The sequence below is a fragment of the Syngnathus scovelli genome, chromosome 17 (assembly GCF_024217435.2).
Source record: "Syngnathus scovelli strain Florida chromosome 17, RoL_Ssco_1.2, whole genome shotgun sequence".
NCBI lineage: Eukaryota > Metazoa > Chordata > Actinopteri > Syngnathiformes > Syngnathidae > Syngnathus > Syngnathus scovelli.
In genome coordinates, this window is record NC_090863.1 from 12,779,718 (window position 1) to 12,799,311 (window position 19,594).

Sequence of the window (19,594 nt, forward strand, 5' to 3'; positions counted from 1 at the left end):
CTGATGCACTACATTTCCCACAAATGAATGCGGTTTAAAGCCCCCATTCCCAAAGCATTGTGGGAAATGAGGAACGCCCCCCAAAGCTCATCTGATTAAAAAAAACAAAAAAACAACCTACATATCCCAAACTGATTGTACCGTACGTGCCCTGTCTGTCTATTTGGCTCTTCCGACTCGACATTCATTGGTAACATTTTGCTTCTTTTCAGTGTAAAGTACACTTCATGGTGAGTTAAAACCATTCCCATCTATTTCAATGTGCTTATTTGTTATCAATAACCTAACAAAACGCGCGAACCATTTCTTCTTATTAAATGAGATTGGTTGTCATTTCTTATTGGCAATTACTGTCAAATGAAAAGCACTGTTATATCATATTGGAGTTAGTTTTTGAACATTTTCTTCATCATAATTTCAGTGTTGAAAGGTGAGGACTCTCGCGTTGACGGCTGTCACCATGGCACAGGAGGACCAACACACCCTGCAGGCTAAATTCGCTGCTGCTGTCAAAGTGATCAGGAGCTTGCCAAAAGAAGGTACACTCCTTTTTTTCTTCTGTTCATCATGGTAAAGAATTGATACTATGGTGTTCCGTTTTTTTTAAGTGGCTGAATTTGTTCAACACAGAATGACGCACTAGCGTGTAAAGTATCAGTTCAAGCTGACCTACATGTAGAGTTTGAGGCTCACCTTCTGTTCATCAAGCTGATTAACGGAGCAGTCAAGTGTAATAACCCCTCCAAAAGACATACTATATTGTAATCAGGGCTGTGGACTAGGTCGGATTTTTGCACCGAGTCAGAGTCAGAGTCCGAGTCCGGCCTCTTGACCTCCGAGTCCGAGTCCGGCTGTCCATTTTTTCTGTTAATTCATTCAATGATATATATATAAGCTGGGTGACATAATCATCCTTGACATTGGTACATAATGTAAACATTAGCCAAAGTGCAACTCAACGTGGCCGCATTGATCGTAAGCAGGGCTGTGGACAGTATTCCTACGCGCATTCTCAGCAGCATGATGAAAATGAAATTGAACGTATTTTTTTTATTGGCGGACTCGGTCAAAATCAGCACAGAGTCCGGCAAAAATGACCAAGTCCGAGTCCCCGAGTCCGAGTCCACAGCCCTGGTTGAAACCAATTGAATCTCTTTTTGTAGTTCATCACTATAAAATACTAACACCGCTGTAATCTCCGTTGTTTGTTGACGTCACCGCCTGGGATTGGGTATCGGCTATGTTCACATGAGTTAGCATCCGTTCAAAGGTAACAAACTGTTGTCTAGTGTCGTTTCAGCCAATGCGAGTGAACACACACCGATTGCGGTTTGTGTTCCAGAGTTGGCGCCGATTGCGGTTCGTGTTCCAGAGTTGCCGCCGATTGCGGTTTGTGTTCCAGAGTTACCGCCGATTGCGCCGATTGCGCTTCGTGTTCCAGAGTTGCCGCTGATTGCGCATGTTTGTTCCAGAGTTGCCGCCGATTGCGGTTCGTGTTCCAAAGTTGCCGCCGATTGCGGTTCGTGTTCCAGAATTGCCGCCGATTGCGGTTCGTGTTCCAAAGTTGACACCGATTGCGGTTCGTGTTCCAGAGTTTCCGCCGATTGCGATTGGCAAAGCAAGGCTGAGTCAGAGCCAGTATCAGAGGGCGAGGCGAGGGAAAGGAAAGTCCAAGTCCAAGTCCAAGTCCAAGTCCAAGTCCAAGTCCAGTCCAGGCAACGCAACACAACACAACACAACGCAAGTACAACGCAAGTACAACGCAAGTACAACGCAAGTACAACGCAAGTACAAGGCAAGGCAAGGCAAGGCAAGGCAAGGCAAGGCAAGGCAAGGCAAGGCAAGGCAAGGCAAGGCAAGGCAAGTACAAGGCAAGGCAAGGCAAGACATGTTCAAGGCAAGGCAAGGCAAGGCCAAGGCAAGTACAAGGCAAGTACAAGGCAAGTACAAGGCAAGTACAAGGCAAGGCAAGGCAAGTACAAGGCAAGGCAAGGCAAGGCAAGGCAAGTACAAGGCAAGGCAAGTACAAGGCAAGTACAAGGCAAGTACAAGGCAAGTACAAGGCAAGGCAAGTACAAGGCAAGGCAAGGCAAGTACAAGGCAAGGCAAGGCAAGTACAAGGCAAGGCAAGTACAAGGCAAGGCAAGGCAAGTACAAGGCAAGTACAAGGCAAGGCAAGTACAAGGCAAGGCAAGGCAAGGCAAGTACAAGGCATGTACAAGGCAAGGCAAGTACAAGGCAAGGCAAGGCAAGTACAAGGCAAGTACAAGGCAAGGCCAAGTACAAGACAAGTACAAGTCAAGTCGAGGCAAGTACAAGGCGAGGCGAGGCGAGGCGAGGTGAGTACAAGGCAAATACAAGGCAAGTACAAGGCAAGTACAAGGCAAGTACAAGGCAAGGCCAAGGCAAGGCCAAGGCAAGGCCAAGGCAAGTACAAGGCAAGTTCAGGGCAAATTCAAGGCAAGGCAAGGCAAGGCAAGGCAAGGCAAGGCAAGGCAAGGCAAGGCAAGCCCAAGTCCAAGTCCAAGTCCAAGTCAAGTCCAAGTCAAGTCCAAGTCAAGTCCAGTCAAGTCCAGTCAAGTCCAGTCAAGTCCAGTCAAGTCCAGTCAAGTCCAGTCAAGTCCAGTCAAGTCCAGTCAAGTCCAGTCAAGTCCAGTCAAGTCCAGTCAAGGCAAGGCAAGGCAAGGCAAGGCAAGTCAAGTCAAGGCAAGGCAAGGCAAGGCAAGGCAAGGCAAGGCAAGGCAGCGCAAGGCAAGGCAAGGCAAGGCAAGGCAAGGCAAGGCAAGGCAAGGCAAGGCAAGGCAAGGCAAGGCAAGGCAAGGCAAGGCAAGGCAAGGCAAGGCAAGGCAAGGACAAGATGTACAAGTACAAGAAGTACAAGTACAAGTACAAGTCAAGTCGAGGCAAGTACAAGGCGAGGCGAGGCGAGGCGAGGCGAGGACAAGGCAAGTACAAGGCAGGTTCAAGGCAAGTTCAAGGCAAGGCCAAGGCAAGGCCAAGGCAAGGCAGCGCAAGGCAGCGCAAGGCAGCGCACGCAAGGCAGCGCACGCAAGGCAACGCTGGGCAGCGCAGGGCAGCGCAGGGCAGCGCAAGGCAGCGCAAGGCAAGGCAAGGCAAGGCAAGTACAAGGCAAGTACAAGGCAAGTACAAGGCAAGTTCAAGGCAAGTTCAAGGCAAGGCAAGGCAAGGACAAGGCAAGGACAAGGCAAGGCAAGCGCAAGGCAAGCGCAAGGCAAGCGCAAAGCAAGCAAGCGCAAGCGCAAGGCAAGGCAAGGCAAGGCAAGGCAAGGCAAGGCAAGACATGTTCAAGGCAAGGCAAGGCAAGGCAAGTACAAGGCAAGTTCAGGGCAAATTCAAGGCAAATTCAAGTCAAGGCAAGGCAAGGCAAGGCAAGGCAAGTACAAGGCAAGGCAAGGCAAGACATGTTCAAGGCAAGGCAAGGCAAGGCCAAGGCAAGTACAAGGCAAGTACAAGGCAAGTACAAGGCAAGGCAAGGCAAGTACAAGGCAAGGCAAGGCAAGGCAAGGCAAGTACAAGGCAAGGCAAGTACAAGGCAAGTACAAGGCAAGGCAAGTACAAGGCAAGGCAAGGCAAGGCAAGGCAAGGCAAGTACAAGGCAAGGCAAGGCAAGTACAAGGCAAGGCAAGTACAAGGCAAGGCAAGGCAAGTACAAGGCAAGTACAAGGCAAGGCAAGTACAAGGCAAGGCAAGGCAAGTACAAGGCAAGTACAAGGCAAGGCAAGGCAAGGCCAAGGCAAGGCCAAGGCAAGTACAAGGCAAGTTCAGGGCAAATTCAAGGCAAGTCCAAGTCCAAGTCCAAGTCCAAGTCCAAGTCCAAGTCCAAGTCCAAGTCCAAGTCAAGTCCAAGTCAAGTCAAGTCAAGTCAAGTCAAGTCAAGTCAAGTCAAGGCAAGGCAAGGCAAGTCAAGTCAAGTCAAGTCAAGTCAAGGCAAGGCAAGGCAGCGCAAGGCAAGGCAAGGCAAGGCAAGGCAAGGCAAGGCAAGGCAAGGCAAGGCAAGGCAAGGCAAGGCAAGGCAAGGCAAGGCAAGGCAAGTACAAGATGTACAAGTACAAGAAGTACAAGTACAAGTCAAGTCGAGGCAAGTACAAGGCGAGGCGAGGCGAGGACAAGGCAAGTACAAGGCAAGTACAAGGCAAGTACAAGAAAGGTTCAAGGCAAGTTCAAGGCAAGTTCAAGGCAAGGCCAAGGCAAGGCCAAGGCAAGGCAGCGCACGCAAGGCAGCGCACGCAAGGCAACGCTGGGCAGCGCAGGGCAGCGCAAGGCAAGGCAAGTACAAGGCAAGTTCAAGGCAAGGCAAGGACAAGGCAAGGACAAGGCAAGGACAAGGCAAGGACAAGGCAAGGACAAGGCAAGGACAAGGCAAGGACAAGGCAAGGACAAGGCAAGGCAAGGCAAGGCAAGGCAAGGCAAGGCAAGGCAAGGCAAGGCAAGTACAAGGCAAGTACAAGGCAAGGCAAGGCAAGTACAAGGCAAGGCAAGGCAAGGCAAGGCAAGGCAAGGCAAGGCAAGGCAAGGCAAGGCAAGGCAAGGCAAGGCAAGGCAAGGCAAGGCAAGGCAAGGCAAGGCAAGGCAAGGCAAGGCAAGGCAAGGCAAGGCAAGGCAAGGCAAGGCAAGGCAAGGCAAGGCAAGGCAAGGCAAGGCAAGGCAAGGCAAGGCAAGGCAAGGCAAGGCAAGGGCAAGGGCAAGGGCAAGGGCAAGGGCAAGGGCAAGGGCAAGGCAAGGCAAGGCAAGGCAAGGCAAGGCAAGGCAAGGCAAGGCAAGGCAAGGCAAGGCAAGGCAAGGCAAGGCAAGGCAAGGCAAGGCAAGGCAAGGCAAGGCAAGGCAAGGCAAGGCAAGGCAAGGCAAGGCAAGGCAAGGCAAGGGCAAGGCAAGGCAAGGCAAGGCAAGGCAAGGCAAGGCAAGGCAAGGCAAGGCAAGGCAAGGCAAGGCAAGGCAAGTGCAAGGCAAGGCAAGGCAGGGGCAAGGCAAGGCAGGGGCAAGGCAAGGCAGGGGCAAGGCACGGCAGGGGCAAGGCACGGCAAGTACAAGTACAAGTACAAGTACAAGTACAAGTACAAGTACAAGTTCGAGGCGAGGCGAGGCAAGTACAAGCACAACCACAAGCCAGACACAAGCACAACCACAAGCGAAACCACAAGCACAAGCACAAGCACAGGCACAAGCACAGGCACAAGCACAGGCACAAGCACAGGCACAGGTACAAGCACAGGCACAGACAGGATCGAGCACGGGCAAAGCGCTGGCACCAGCACAAGCACAAGCATGCGCAGGCTCAAGCAATGGCACAAGTACAGGCGTGGCGGAGCACAAGCAGGCACAAGCACAGGCACAGGCCCAGGTTCGGCACAGTATTGTACGGCTCGACGCAGGCACGGGCACAAGCACAAGCCAAGCACAAGCTGGAGCACAGGCACAGGCACGGCCCGGGAGAGCACGGCACTGGCACGGGCGGAAGCACAGGCACGGGCACGGCACGGCACGTCAAGGCTCGGCACGGCACAGGCGCGGGCAGCCACAAGCACAAGCTGGCACGGCACGGCACGGTACGGCACGGCATGACACAGCAAGGCATGGCGCAGCAAGGCAAGGCAAGGCAAGGCAAAAGCCAGGCAAGGCACCGCAAGAGACGGCGAGGCAAGTACAAGGCGAAAGCATGGCGAGACGACAGAGCAAGGCAAGGGCAAAGTTACTCAGGGCTAGGCAAGGCAAGGCAAGGCTGGGCAAGGCAAGTACAAGGCAAGGCAAGTACAAGGCAAGGCAAGTACAAGGCAAGGCAAGTACAAGGCAAGGCAAGTACAAGGCAAGGCAAGTACAAGTACAAGGCAAGGCAAGTACAAGGCAAGGCAAGTACAAGGCAAGGCAAGGCAAGTACAAGGCAAGGCAAGGCAAGGCAAGTGCAAGGCAAGGCAAGGCAAGGCAAGGCAAGGCAAGGCAAGGCAAGGCAAGGCAAGGCAAGGCAAGGCAAGGCAAGGCAAGGCAAGGCAAGGCAAGGCAAGGCAAGGCAAGGCAAGGCAAGGCAAGGCAAGGCAAGGCAAGGCAAGGCAAGGCAAGGCAAGGCAAGGCAAGGCAAGGCAAGGCAAGGCAAGGCAAGTGCAAGGCAAGGCAAGGCAAGGCAAGGCAAGGCAAGGCAAGGCAAGGCAAGGCAAGGCAAGGCAAGGCAAGTACAAGGCAAGTGCAAGGCAAGGCAAGGCAAGGCAAGGCAAGGCAAGGCAAGGCAAGGCAAGGCAAGGCAAGGCAGCGCAATGCAGCGCAAGGCAAGGCAAGGCAAGGCAAGGCAAGGCAAGTACAAGATGTACAAATACAAGAAGTACAAGTACAAGTACAAGTCAAGTCGAGGCAAGTACAAGGCGAGGCGAGGCGAGGCGAGGCGAGGCGAGGCAAGGCAAGGCAAGGCAAGGCAAGGCAAGTACAAGAAGTACAAGTACAAGAAGTACAAGTACAAGTCAAGTCGAGGCAAGTACAAGGCGAGGCGAGGCGAGGCGAGGACAAGGCAAGTACAAGGCAAGTACAAGAAAGGTTCAAGGCAAGTTCAAGGCAAGGCCAAAGCAAGGCCAAGGCAAGGCAGCGCACGCAAGGCAGCGCACGCAAGGCAACGCTGGGCAGCGCAGGGCAGCGCAAGGCAAGGCAAGTACAAGGCAAGTTCAAGGCAAGGACAAGGCAAGGACAAGGCAAGGCAAGGCAAGTACAAGGCAAGGCAAGTACAAGGCAAGTACAAGGCAAGTACAAGGCAAGGCAAGGCAAGGCAAGGCAAGGCAAGGCAAGGCAAGGACAAGGCAAGGACAAGGCAAGGACAAGGCAAGGCAAGCGCAAGGCAAGCGCAAGGCAAGCGCAAGGCAAGCGCAAGGCAAGCGCAAAGCAAGCGCAAGGCAAGCGCAAGGCAAGCGCACGCAAGGCAACGCTGGGCAGCACAAGGCAAGCGCAAAGCAAGCGCAAAGCAAGCGCAAGGCAAGCGCAAGGCAAGTACAAGGCAAGTACAAGGCAAGTACAAGGCAAGTTCAAGGCAAGTTCAAGGCAAGTTCAAGGCAAGTTCAAGGCAAGGCAAGGACAAGGCAAGGACAAGGCAAGGACAAGGCAAGGCAAGCGCAAGGCAAGCGCAAGGCAAGCGCAAAGCAAGCGCAAAGCAAGCGCAAGGCAAGCGCAAGGCAAGCGCAAGGCAAGGCAACGCAAGTACAAGATGTACAAGTACAAGTACAAGTCAAGTCGAGGCAAGTACAAGGCGAGGCGAGGCGAGGCGAGGACAAGGCAAGTACAAGGCAAGTACAAGGCAGGTTCAACGCAAGTTCAAGGCAAGGCCAAGGCAAGGCAGCGCAAGGCAGCGCACGCAAGGCAGCGCACGCAAGGCAGCGCACGCAAGGCAACGCTGGGCAGCGCAGGGCAGCGCAAGGCAGCGCAAGGCAGCGCAAGGCAAGGCAAGGCAAGTACAAGGCAAGTACAAGGCAAGTTCAAGGCAAGGCCAAGGCAAGGCAGCGCAAGGCAGCGCAAGGCAGCGCAAGGCAGCGCAAGGCAGCGCAAGGCAGGGGCAAGGCAGGGGCAAGGCAGGGGCAAGGCAGGGGCAAGGCACGGCAAGCACAAGTACAAGTACAAGTACAAGTACAAGTACAAGTACAAGTTCGAGGCGAGGCGAGGCGAGGCAAGTACAAGCACAACCACAAGCCAGACACAAGCACAAGCACAACCACAAGCGAAACCACAAGCACAAGCACAAGCACAGGCACAGGCACAGGCACAGGCACAAGCACAAGCACAAGCACAGGCACAGGCACAGGCACAGGCACAAGCACAGGCACAGGCACAGGCACAAGCACAGGCACAGGCACAGGCACAAGCACAGGCACAAGCACAGGCACAAGCACAGGCACAAGCACAGGCACAAGCACAGGCACAGGTACAAGCACAGGCACAGACAGGATCGAGCACGGGCAAAGCGCTGGCACCAGCACAAGCACAAGCATGCGCAGGCTCAAGCAATGGCACAAGTACAGGCGTGGCGGAGCACAAGCAGGCACAAGCACAGGCACAGGCCCAGGTTCGGCACAGTATTGTACGGCTCGACGCAGGCACAGGCACAAGCACAAGCCAAGCACAAGCTTAAGCACAGGCACAGGCACGGCCCGGGAGAGCACGGCACTGGCACGGGCGGAAGCACAGGCACGGGCACGTCACGGCACGTTAAGGCTCGGCACGGCACAGGCGCGGGCAGGCACAAGCACAAGCTGGCACGGCACGGCACGGTACGGCACGGCATGACACAGCAAGGCATGGCGCAGCAAGGCAAGGCAAGGCAAGGCAAAAGCCAGGCATGGCACCGCAAGGACGGCGAGGCAAGTACAAGGCGGAAAGCATGGCGAGACGACAGAGCAAGGCTAGGGCAAGGTTACTCAGGGCTAGGCAAGGCAAGGCAAGGCTGGGCAAGGCAAGTACAAGGCAAGGCAAGTACAAGGCAAGTACAAGGCAAGTACAAGGCAAGTACAAGGCAAGTACAAGGCAAGTACAAGGCAAGGCAAGTACAAGGCAAGGCAAGGCAAGTACAAGGCAAGTACAAGGCAAGGCAAGTACAAGGCAAGTACAAGTACAAGTCAAGTCGAGGCAAGTACAAGGCGAGGTGAGTACAAGACAAGTACAAGGCAAGTACAAGGCAAGGCAAGTACAAGGCAAGGCAAGTACAAGGCAAGGCAAGGCAAGGCAAGTTCAGGGCAAATTCAAGGCAAATTCAAGGCAAATTCAAGGCAAGGCAAGGCAAGGCAAGTACAAGGCAAGTTCAGGGCAAATTCAAGGCAAATTCAAGGCAAGGCAAGGCAAGGCAAGTTAAGGCAAGGCAAGGCAAGGCAAGGCAAGGCAGCGCAAGGCAAGGCAAGGCAAGGCAAGGCAAGGCAAGGCAAGGCAAGGCAAGGCAAGGCAAGGCAAGGCAAGGCAAGGCAAGGCAAGGCAAGGCAAGGCAAGGCAAGGCAAGGCAGGGGCAAGGCAAGGCAAGGCAAGGCAGGGGCAAGGCACAAGGTACAAGGCAAGTACAAGGCAAGTACAAGGCAAGTACAAGGCAAGTACAAGGCAAGTACAAGGCAAGGCAAGTACAAGGCAAGGCAAGGCAAGTACAAGGCAAGTACAAGGCAAGGCAAGTACAAGGCAAGTACAAGTACAAGTCAAGTCGAGGCAAGTACAAGGCGAGGTGAGTACAAGACAAGTACAAGGCAAGTACAAGGCAAGGCAAGTACAAGGCAAGGCAAGTACAAGGCAAGGCAAGGCAAGGCAAGGCAAGTTCAGGGCAAATTCAAGGCAAATTCAAGGCAAATTCAAGGCAAGGCAAGGCAAGGCAAGTACAAGGCAAGTTCAGGGCAAATTCAAGGCAAATTCAAGGCAAGGCAAGGCAAGGCAAGTTAAGGCAAGGCAAGGCAAGGCAAGGCAAGGCAAGGCAAGGCAGCGCAAGGCAAGGCAAGGCAAGGCAAGGCAAGGCAAGGCAAGGCAAGGCAAGGCAAGGCAAGGCAAGGCAAGGCAAGGCAAGGCAAGGCAAGGCAAGGCAAGGCAAGGCAAGGCAAGGCAAGGCCAAGGCAAGTACAAGGCAAGTACAAGGCAAGGCAAGTACATGGCGAGACGAGGCAAGTACAAGGCAAGGCAAGTACAAGGCAAGGCAAGTACAAGGTAAGTACAAGGCAAGTACAAGTCAATTCAAGTCAAGTCAAGTCCAAGCACAAGTCCAAATCCAAGTCCAAGCACAAGTCCAAATCCAAGTCCAAGCACAAGCGCAACCACAAGCACAACCACAAGCCAGACACAAGCACAAGCACAAGCACAAGCACAAGCACAAGCACAAGCACAAGCACAACCACAAGCGAAACCACAAGCGAAACCACAAGCACAAGCACAAGCACAGGCACAGGCACAGGCACAGGCACAGGCACAAGCACAAGCACAAGCACAAGCACAGGCACAAGCACAGGCACAAGCACAGGCACAGGCACAAGCACAAGCACAAGCACAAGCACAAGCACAAGCACAGGCACAGGCACAGGCACAGGCACAGGTACAAGCACAGGCACAGACAGGATCGAGCACGGGCAAAGCGCTGGCACCAGCACAAGCACAAGCATGCGCAGGCTCAAGCAATGGCACAAGTACAGGCGTGGCGGAACACAAGCAGGCACAAGCACAGGCACAGGCCCAGGTTCGGCACAGTATTGTACGGCTCGACGCAGGCACGGGCACAAGCACAAGCCAAGCACAAGCTGGAGCACAGGCACAGGCACGGCCCGGGAGAGCACGGCACTGGCACGGGCGGAAGCACAGGCACGGGCACGGCACGGCACGTCAAGGCTCGGCACGGCACAGGCGCGGGCAGCCACAAGCACAAGCTGGCACGACACGGCACGGTACGGCACGGCATGACACAGCAAGGCATGGCGCAGCAAGGCAAGGCAAGGCAAGGCAAAAGCCAGGCATGGCACCGCAAGGACGGCGAGGCAAGTACAAGGCGGAAAGCATGGCGAGACGACAGAGCAAGGCTAGGGCAAGGTTACTCAGGGCTAGGCAAGGCAAGGCAAGGCTGGGCAAGGCAAGTACAAGGCAAGGCAAGTACAAGGCAAGTACAAGGCAAGGCAAGGCAAGTACAAGGCAAGGCAAGGCAAGTACAAGGCAAGTACAAGGCAAGTACAAGGCAAGGCAAGTACAAGGCAAGGCAAGGCAAGTACAAGGCAAGTACAAGGCAAGGCAAGTACAAGGCAAGGCAAGTACAAGGCAAGTACAAGGCAAGTACAAGTACAAGTACAAGTACAAGTCGAGTCGAGGCAAGTACAAGGCGAGGCGAGGCGAGGTGAGTACAAGGCAAGTACAAGGGAAGGCAAGTACAAGGCAAGTACAAGGCAAGTTCAAGGCAAGTTCAAGGCAAGTTCAAGGCAAGTTCAAGGCAAGGCAAGGCAAGTACAAGGCAAGTACAAGGCAAGTTCAGGGCAAATTCAGGGCAAATTCAGGGCAAATTCAAGGCAAATTCAAGGCAAGGCAAGGCAAGGCAAGGCAAGTACAAGGCAAGTTCAGGGCAAATTCAAGGCAAATTCAAGGCAAGGCAAAGCAAGGCAAGGCAAGGCAAGGCAAGGCAAGGCAAGGCAAGGCAAGGCAAGGCAAGGCAAGGCAAGGCAAGGCAAGGCAAGGCAAGGCAAGGCAGGGGCAAGGCAAGGCAAGGCAAGGCAGGGGCAAGGCACAAGGTACAAGGCAAGTACAAGTACAAGTACAAGTTCGATGCGAGGCGAGGCAGGACAAGTACGAGGCGAGGCGAGGCGATGCGAGGCGAGGCAGGACAAGTACGAGGCAAGGCGAGGCGAGGCGAGGCGAGGCGAGGCGAGGCAAGGCAAGTACAAGGCAAGGCAAGTACAAGGCAAGGCAAGTACAAGGCAAGGCAAGTACAAGGCAAGGCAAGGCAAGGCAAGGCAAGTACAAGTACAAGGCAAGTACAAGGCAAGTACAAGACAAGTACAAGGCAAGGCAAGGCAAGGCAAGGCAAGGCAAGGCAAGGCAAGGCAAGGCAAGGCAAGGCAGGGGCAAGGCAGGGGCAAGGCAAGGCAGGGGCAAGGCAGGGGCAAGGCAAGGCAAGGCAAGGCAAGGCAAGGCAAGTACAAGAAGTACAAGTACAAGTACAAGTACAAGTACAAGTCAAGTCGAGGCAAGTACAAGGCGAGGCGAGGCGAGGCGAGGACAAGGCAAGTACAAGGCAAGGACAAGGCAAGGACAAGGCAAGTACAAGGCAAGTACAAGGCAGGTTCAAGGCAAGTTCAAGGCAAGGCCAAGGCAAGGCAGCGCAAGGCAGCGCAAGGCAGCGCACGCAAGGCAGCGCACGCAAGGCAACGCTGGGCAGCGCAGGGCAGCGCAGGGCAGCGCAAGGCAGCGCAAGGCAGCGCAAGGCAAGGCAAGGCAAGTACAAGGCAAGGCAAGGGCAAATTCAAGGCAAATTCAAGGCAAATTCTAGGCAAGGCAAGGCAAGTCAAGTCAAGGCAAGGCAAGGCAAGGCAAGGCAAGGCAAGTCAGCGCAAGGCAAGGCAAGGCAAGGCAAGGCAAGGCAAGGCAAGGCAAGGCAAGGCAAGGCAAGTACAAGATGTACAAGTACAAGAAGTACAAGTACAAGAAGTACAAGTACAAGTACAAGTCAAGTCGAGGCAAGTGCGAGGCGAGGCGAGGCGAGGCGAGGCGAGGCGAGGACAAGGCAAGTACAAGGCAAGTACAAGGCAAGGCAAGCGCAAGGCAAGCGCAAGGCAAGCGCAAAGCAAGCGCAAGGCAAGCGCAAGGCAAGCGCAAGGCAAGCGCACGCAAGGCAACGCTGGGCAGCACAAGGCAAGCGCAAAGCAAGCGCAAGGCAAGCGCAAGGCAAGCGCACGCAAGGCAACGCTGGGCAGCACAAGGCAAGCGCAAAGCAAGCGCAAGGCAAGCGCAAGGCAAGCGCACGCAAGGCAACGCTGGGCAGCACAAGGCAAGCGCAAAGCAAGCGCAAGGCAAGCGCAAGGCAAGCGCAAGGCAAGGCAACGCTGGGCAGCGCAGGGCAGCGCAGGGCAGCGCAAGGCAGCGCAAGGCAGCGCAAGGCAGCGCAAGGCAAGTACAAGGCAAGTTCAAGGCAAGTTCAAGGCAAGTTCAAGGCAAGTTCAAGGACAAGGCAAGGACAAGGCAAGGCAAGCGCAAGGCAAGCGCAAGGCAAGTGCATCAAAAGAACATTCCAGTCCAGAACGGATGTGTTATTCGTCTTAGTTATACTGCATCCATTGCAGCCTGGTCATCCTAGAAGAGGGACCCTCCCATCTGTGGTCTCTTAATGTTTCTCATTTCCCCTAGCTGGAGTTTTGAGTTTTTCCTTGCCCTCTTGGGAGTTCAAGATCAGGGGATGTTTGAGAATATTTGCCATTTTTCACATGTCATGAGTGTTGTTGTTAGTCACCTAAATGTTGAACAGAGGCTGTGATTTACCGAAGTCGAATTCTTTGTTTGGCAGCCTCAGACATGGCAAATAAAAACCCTTGAATCTTGAACATTGTGACATAATGGAAACTGCTAACACCGTTAGCAAAGCGTGGAGTAGCACACTAGTTCTCATTTGTGTCTGCATGTTTGAATTTGTTTTAGGATTGCCCCAGCGAGCTGACACATAATGGAATCCGCCACTGAGGGGCTAACACCGTTAGCAAAGCGTGGAGTAACACGTCGACAGACGATCGAAATCAGTGTTTCCCAACCTTTTTTGAACGAATCGTTCACTCACGAGCCAACACTAACAGCAACACACACATAAATCGCCTGAACGCCGACGGCAGCTGCGCCTCCGTGCGTCAACTGATAAGGAACGTTTAACGGGACGACGCCGCGCGGCGGGCGTATCCCCCGATAGATAAATAAAAATAGAATAAAGCCTTCACCGTGTTCAGGCTTCAGCTGCATTGGCTGTCCACCGTCCGTAGAGACGGCAGGCGGGCGGAGAATCGATGAAATCCCCGCGATCATTATAATGCAAGGTAAACGCTGACATTTCAGGCAGCCTGTTGTTTTTGACTGAGGGGTGTAACGCGCGTCGCGAAAGTGCATACTATATGGGCAGGGGAGCGCGGGAAGATCGGTGGCCGAAATGCATTAATGTCACATGTCATTACTATTTGCCGCCAAAAAGCGTCCGCTGCCACTAGACTCGTGAGGGTGGGGGCCTTGGGTGGGTGTCGTGAGGCCGAAATGCATTAACGTCGCAAGTCCGGGCGGCCATTATTATTTGCCGCCAAAAAGCCTCCCTCGTCCGCTACCACTAGACTCGTGAGGGTGGGGGCCTTGGGTGGGTGAGTGTAGTGAGGCCGAAATGCATTAACGTCGCAAGTCCGGGCGGCCATTATTATTTGGCGCCCAAAAAGCCTCCCTCGTCCGCTGCCACTAGACTCGTGAGGATGGCGGCCGTTAGTCGGTCGCGAGTGAGTGAGTGAGTGATTATTTCGTCCAGTTGGACCAAGAAAGCCGCAAGACATACATTGAAAAGTTGAAAATATATTAAATAATAGTATATATATGAAAAAATAAAAATATAATCGATCCGCTGTGGAAAGCAAGTAAGAACGCCACCAGCTCAAGCGTGGCAGGAGCTGGGACAGCAAGCGTTTGCTCCTCTAATAAGGCGACTTTTCCGCCAGTCCCATATCCAGACATTTACAACTATTTGATAGATTGTTCAAATCCATATACCAAGGAAGACCTCCGAGGCTACAAGAGTTTGCAACGATATCGCTACCTGACTGCTGGTTATGTCCATTCCGTTGAGTCACAGCCAGTGGAGCGAAACGGAGAAGATGCCAGCCATGGTAGCGCATCATATAATCATATAATTATAATTGTAGATATGTGAACAATCTAATTATTAGAAACTAGCAATTGGACAAACATACTGTCATGAAGCTGTGTAATGATGCATTACCATGGTAGCGCATCATATAATTATATTATAATTGTAGAGATGTGAACAATCTAATTATTAGAAACTAGCAATTGGACAAACATACTGTTTTTTTTGTTTTTGTTTTTTCTGCTCCTCTTATTTATTTATTTATTGTTGTGTTATTTATTCATTATTTATTCAGCACACTTTTGTTATACTTGTTTACTTGTTTGTCTGTTGTGAGCCATGTCTTGTCACCGTGGGATAGGGGGGAACGAAATTTCGGTTTCTTTGTGTGTCTTTGGCATGTGGAGAAATTGACAATAAAGCTGACTTTGACTTTGACTTTGACTTTGATGAAGCATTACACAGCTTAGGTCACGGCAGAGTCGCAGGAAGAAAAAGGGAATATCGGGTCCGAGTCCACAGCCCTGATTGTAATAGGCAATGATTGTAATACTCGTGTTTACAATTGATCTTATCTTCTTCAGGCCCTTTCCAGCTGTCGGATGACATGATACTGACGTTTTATAGTTACTACAAGCAAGCCACCATGGGGTCTTGCAGCTTTACCAGACCAACAGGTTTCTGGGAGTCACATGAAAAAAACAAATGGTAAGCAGTTCTTCCAAGTGCCGTTTCTATTTGCATGGCAAATATGTACTGTATATGATTGTGATCATTTTGCATCGATTTGCTTTCAATTTGAAATGGAAAATCTGAAAAATTGTCATTCGTTTTTCCTTCGGCCACTATATGGCCTGTAAGAAAGATATTGTATGTACTACTCTCACCTTGGTGAGATTTGTCACCACTCTAGTGGCCTAGTGGTAGCGTGTCCGCCCTGACGTTGGAAGGTTGTGGGTTCAAACCCCGGCCGGCCGACTATGACAATGGGACCCGTTGCCACCCTGCTTGGCGCTTAGCATTGTTAGCTTACGGATTTTAGTTATTGATCTGACTCCAAATTGCGATCAACACTTAACACATGAGTTGCTATGTCCCAATCCACACACTGGCGCACTTAACAATTTTGCGAGTTCGTTCTGTCAAAGAGAAGACCAGTAGGTCAATCAGACCAAATTTACCAATTCCTGACAAAGCGCACTAATACGGGCCTGGGTCCCGGGTCCCTCCCACTAAAACTCGTGCGTTTTTGTGACCACCAAAAGACGACACATTCTTCCGGGTTGCCCGGTTTTAAAGAAACACAATATGAATATTAAAGCATGCAAAACATTGCGAGATGATTGGTCGATGGCCATGTCGGTGTTATCGCTGAGGTTGGGTTTTCCCCGCGAAGCCCGACCACCTGGACGTGATGTTGTTCTCGTTTCTCACCGACCTTGAGGTGTTCTCGTCCGGTACTCCCTGTCTGCCCATCCCAGGCGTCAACGGGCAGTAGGCGCGGGACACCCTGAACCGGTTGCTAGCCGACAGACAGACAGAGACGAACAACCATCCGCACTCGCACTCACACCTAGAGGCAATTCGGAGTGCTCAATTGGCCTACCAAGCATGTTTTTGGGATGTGGGAGGAAACCGGAGTGCCCGCAGAAAACCCATGCGGGCACGGGGAGAACATGCAAACGCCACACAGGGTGGGTTAGAGGTGGAATCGAACCGGCACCCTCCTAACTATGAGGCGGACGTGGTAACCAGTGCCCCACCGAGCCGCCTTATATTTATACAGTATATTTATTTATTTATTTCTATTTTTTATTGCCAGGAATGCATGGAACTCTTTGGGAAACATGACTAAAGAAGAAGCCATGAAGAATTATGTTGAAAACATCCAGCTGGTATTTTTCGGTTTGGTTTTCATAACCAATTAAAACAATTGATGTTCTGTTTTACAAAAAAACCAAACTTGCTTCATTTGTCAGATTTATAGCTATTGAATTTTTCTGAACAAAAACTAATCTTGGAATGGTAGAATGCTATGCATGACTGTAAAATGATGAATTCCATTTAAAATTCCTCATGACAATGTTGAGAGCTTACAGGTGCCAGTGGTGTAATATAGTAGTTATGAAATACCGTAAAGTATTCATTTACTCTTTAAAATAATTACTACTCGCTAAAATGATTCCAACTCTTCTATGTTAGATTTTAGAGACAATGCCAGTCTCAAATGAAGTGTCCGACCTGGTGCAACAACTTGGCAACTTCTACTTGGAAGAAGAGGAGGATGGAGGTGGTGAAGACAATGAGGTGAACAGCAGACCTTTCACGAGGCCTTTTGCAAAGCAAGCAGGTATAGAAAGTCATTCGGCGCGAGAGGGATGCATAGTAATTGTCTAGTGGTAGCTTTATTAACAGTCTTTCTTTTTTTTTATCTTGCGTATAGAGCTGCTCAGTCCAACGAAACCTGCACTGGAAGGCAAGTACTTAGAATCAAGAAAAGTAAATAATCAACTGGTGCTTAAAGTCAAACGTCATATGTGATTTGTCATTTTACATCCTTGTTCCACTTGCTGGCCGGCCCTTGTTGATTTCGTTTTGTTCAAATATAGTAGAGCAAATTTGTCTTCCACAAAGTCAATATTTTGTCCGACAATGACACCGATTTTTATATAAACTTTGGTGCTTCTTTTAATTTGATAAAGATTTAATCCGAGAATTTTCCGTGTCACTTTACAGGCTATGGAGATCTGTGGGGCGATATACAAAACTTTCAAGAAGAAGAACAACGTGCCATGGGTTTGAATGGAGCAGAGGGGGTCAAATGCAAGGATGACGGTCAATATCCCCAAAAAGGTGAAATGAGTGAGCAGGACAGCATCGTCGACAAAGACAAGGCAGAGAGAGAGAGAGAGAAAATGAATGGATTGTAATTGACATCAGCATTGCCAGATTTGTAGTTTATAAAACATCCTGTCTTTTCTTTCCACTCCCGTTACAGCGTGGAGCCCTGAGCCCAGGCTGAGGTGTTCAACCAGGAGCTCGAGCAGCAGCGTGGAAGCGAGCGTGTCCTCGTTGACCCACAGCTCGCTCAACAGTGACGTGGAGGAGGAAGAGCTGGCCTACGCTAAAGAACACAGCACCACGTGCAGCCCCACCTACATGAACTATAATGAGCAACAAACTGGTAACAGTGTGCATTTCAAATGATTACAATATTGTAGAGCATTTCATCATATTAGGATATTACAATATCTTTGGGTTTTTTTTTTTTTTTTTTTCCCCCAACCACAAAGATGCTGTTAAGAAGAACTACCACTTGGCAGACTCTGATGATGAGGAATTCTGTGATTCAATGGATCATCCAGCCATGGAGAAGGTTTGTTCCGCATTAAAGGATTACGTTCCACAATGTGGAACATTTGCATATTTTATTTTTGCTCTGGAAATGAGCTGAGAAAGTTCCCTGCGGCTGTGAAAGAGTTTCTTCACGGTGCTCAACCCCCCCAAAAAAATCCTCCACCAGGTCGTAGCTAATTGGAACACATAGCAAACATTATATTCAGTTAAATGTGAGTCTCGATCAACTAAAACTTCCCCACAATGATTTACGAGATATGTCTTTTAAGTCAAGTCGAGTTTATTTGTGTAGCCCTAAATGACAAACAGTCTCAAAGGGCTTCACATAGCCAAAAATGGACAATTATTCTCAAACACACACATTTTGACATTCTACTCTTGTTTCAGTGTCACGTTTGTCTGTATCGTTTTCATTGGGTTTACCCCATTGAGATTAAGTGGTGCATGTGGATGCAGCTGATGCAGTTTCTGAATTTGAATATATTCAATTGTTTGATATTCTATTCGTGTGCAGTTCTGAATTTGCATTATTTTCTTTAAGCGGTCTACAAACCAAACTGAGTTGAGTTGACATTACGTCATGTTTCTCCAACAAGATTCTGTCGACGTCACAAATCCGGTCAGGTGGATCAACATCTGCTTTGGAAAAGGAGCAAGAGCTTTGGTTTGAGAGCTCCTCCGACCTTAAAGCAGAAGACTACTTACTCCGAGTTGATTCTTACGGTAAAGACACTCACACGTTTCTTAGAGGTAAATAAAGCAATAACTGCAGCACATCTACACCTAAATATAAATTGAGTTCAAAGGCGTAAGCAGGACATTTTATAGGATACTTTGTGGCTTATCTTTCAGATTCTCAGTCGCCAAAGACCGCCTGCAGCTCTCAACTACGGTTGCCTACCCGTGACAATGTGTCACACTGCACACGCCCCAGCACAACGTCTTGGGGGAATGTCAATGAGCAAATATTTACCGCTCTTTTGAGATTGCAGGATGACATGACGGATGTGCTACATCGGCTGCGCACTTTAGAAGAACTCACCGTAGAGCAGGTAAAACTCGAGGTCTTTCAAAAAATACTATGCGACAGAGGTCATGGTAACAGTGTTGTTCTGTATTTGATCATTTCAAGTCAAGATCATCGTTAGCAAGGTGTGCAGATGCTCTACCGGTAGCACGAAAGGTATTCGCATACGGTATTTCTATCGGAGTGTTTAAATAAAAGATTGTCAGTTTATGTTATAACTTCTCCACAGTTTTTGACACCATTTTGGTGGCCATTTGACCATTCTCCAATTACAATGGTGATGACAGCACTTTGGCCTGCTATTGCATACGGTTTGGTCCAGCTGTATTCACGACGAAAGAGACGGTAAGCAAGCTACAGTACGTTTGGCTCGATCTTTTGTTTTTACTTGACAACATTGTAAAAGAGTGTTGTTGTTTTTTTTCTTCCAGGGGAATCGTTTGAGTTGATCCTCACATTGAAATATTATAATCCCTTGGTGTAATAGTTCCACTCTTGTTTGCCTGACAGAAAAAATATCATGGAGGAACTTTGGCTAGAAATGACAAATGAACATGATGAAAAAGGCGAGATTTGAACATTTTGTTCGAGCTTGGTGATTCATCACTTAATTTTAGTACAACGGACCATGCTATTTATTATTGCCTTTTTTTGGTCAAATAAACAATAAAAACGTCAACAATGATAGATGCCTCATTAGAATTACAATTTAAAAAAAACTGAGACTGTTGAAACGTAATCGTTCTTTTACTTCTGTAAAACACCTAAGGACCATACTGCACAATTCGTTAAAGCTACAATTAATTCGAGTCTCTTCACTGCAAGAGCAGGTAGGTTTGAACAATATTCACCCAGGCCTGAGTTTGAATATTCTCCCTGTGTTTGCAGTGCGCTCTGTTGCGGTCTAA

General features: G+C 50.6%; 3 protein-coding genes across 4 annotated transcripts; all 3 read left to right on the forward strand.

Annotated features, from left to right (window-relative positions):
* Positions 1 to 71: 71 nt before the first annotated feature.
* On the forward strand, positions 72 to 19,394 carry LOC125984808 (acyl-CoA-binding domain-containing protein 5-B). 2 transcript variants are annotated; one of them, XM_068648654.1, is made up of 14 exons: positions 72 to 230; positions 422 to 539; positions 14,887 to 15,010; positions 16,125 to 16,197; positions 16,505 to 16,652; positions 16,746 to 16,778; positions 17,039 to 17,164; positions 17,301 to 17,486; positions 17,596 to 17,678; positions 18,256 to 18,409; positions 18,512 to 18,711; positions 18,792 to 18,842; positions 18,916 to 19,031; positions 19,118 to 19,394. In XM_068648654.1, exons 2-14 carry the CDS (start codon positions 461 to 463, stop codon positions 19,128 to 19,130), a joined length of 1,386 nt encoding a protein of 461 aa, XP_068504755.1. In that variant the 5' UTR covers positions 72 to 230; positions 422 to 460; the 3' UTR covers positions 19,131 to 19,394. The 2 variants fall into 2 exon arrangements, with proteins under 2 accessions (XP_068504755.1, XP_049603022.1); XM_049747065.2 differs by lacking the exons at positions 72 to 230; positions 422 to 539 and adding an exon at positions 12,771 to 13,496.
* Positions 1,094 to 3,001, forward strand: LOC137839619 (uncharacterized). The gene is made up of 3 exons (XM_068648669.1): positions 1,094 to 1,101; positions 1,343 to 1,519; positions 1,593 to 3,001. The coding sequence occupies exons 1-3, from the start codon at positions 1,094 to 1,096 to the stop codon at positions 2,341 to 2,343; spliced, it is 936 nt and encodes a 311-aa protein (XP_068504770.1). The 3' UTR covers positions 2,344 to 3,001.
* LOC137839620 (ribosome-binding protein 1-like) lies at positions 5,012 to 10,398 on the forward strand. Its single transcript, XM_068648670.1, has 2 exons — positions 5,012 to 6,689; positions 10,250 to 10,398. The coding sequence occupies exons 1-2, from the start codon at positions 5,675 to 5,677 to the stop codon at positions 10,396 to 10,398; spliced, it is 1,164 nt and encodes a 387-aa protein (XP_068504771.1). The 5' UTR covers positions 5,012 to 5,674.
* Positions 19,395 to 19,594: the final 200 nt, after the last annotated feature.

Coding starts and splice junctions, on each gene's coding strand:
- LOC125984808 (XM_068648654.1), top strand. CDS start 461: ATGGCACAGGAGGACCAACACACCCTGCAGGCTAAATTCGCTGCTGCT. Junction 540..14,886: donor CAGGAGCTTGCCAAAAGAAG/GTACACTCCTTT, acceptor TATCTTCTTCAG/GCCCTTTCCAGCTGTCGGAT. Junction 15,011..16,124: donor TCACATGAAAAAAACAAATG/GTAAGCAGTTCT, acceptor TTTTATTGCCAG/GAATGCATGGAACTCTTTGG.
- LOC137839619 (XM_068648669.1), top strand. Junction 1,520..1,592: donor CAAAGTTGCCGCCGATTGCG/GTTCGTGTTCCA, acceptor TTCGTGTTCCAG/AGTTTCCGCCGATTGCGATT.
- LOC137839620 (XM_068648670.1), top strand. CDS start 5,675: ATGGCGAGACGACAGAGCAAGGCAAGGGCAAAGTTACTCAGGGCTAGG. Junction 6,690..10,249: donor AAGGACAAGGCAAGGACAAG/GCAAGGCAAGGC, acceptor GCTGGAGCACAG/GCACAGGCACGGCCCGGGAG.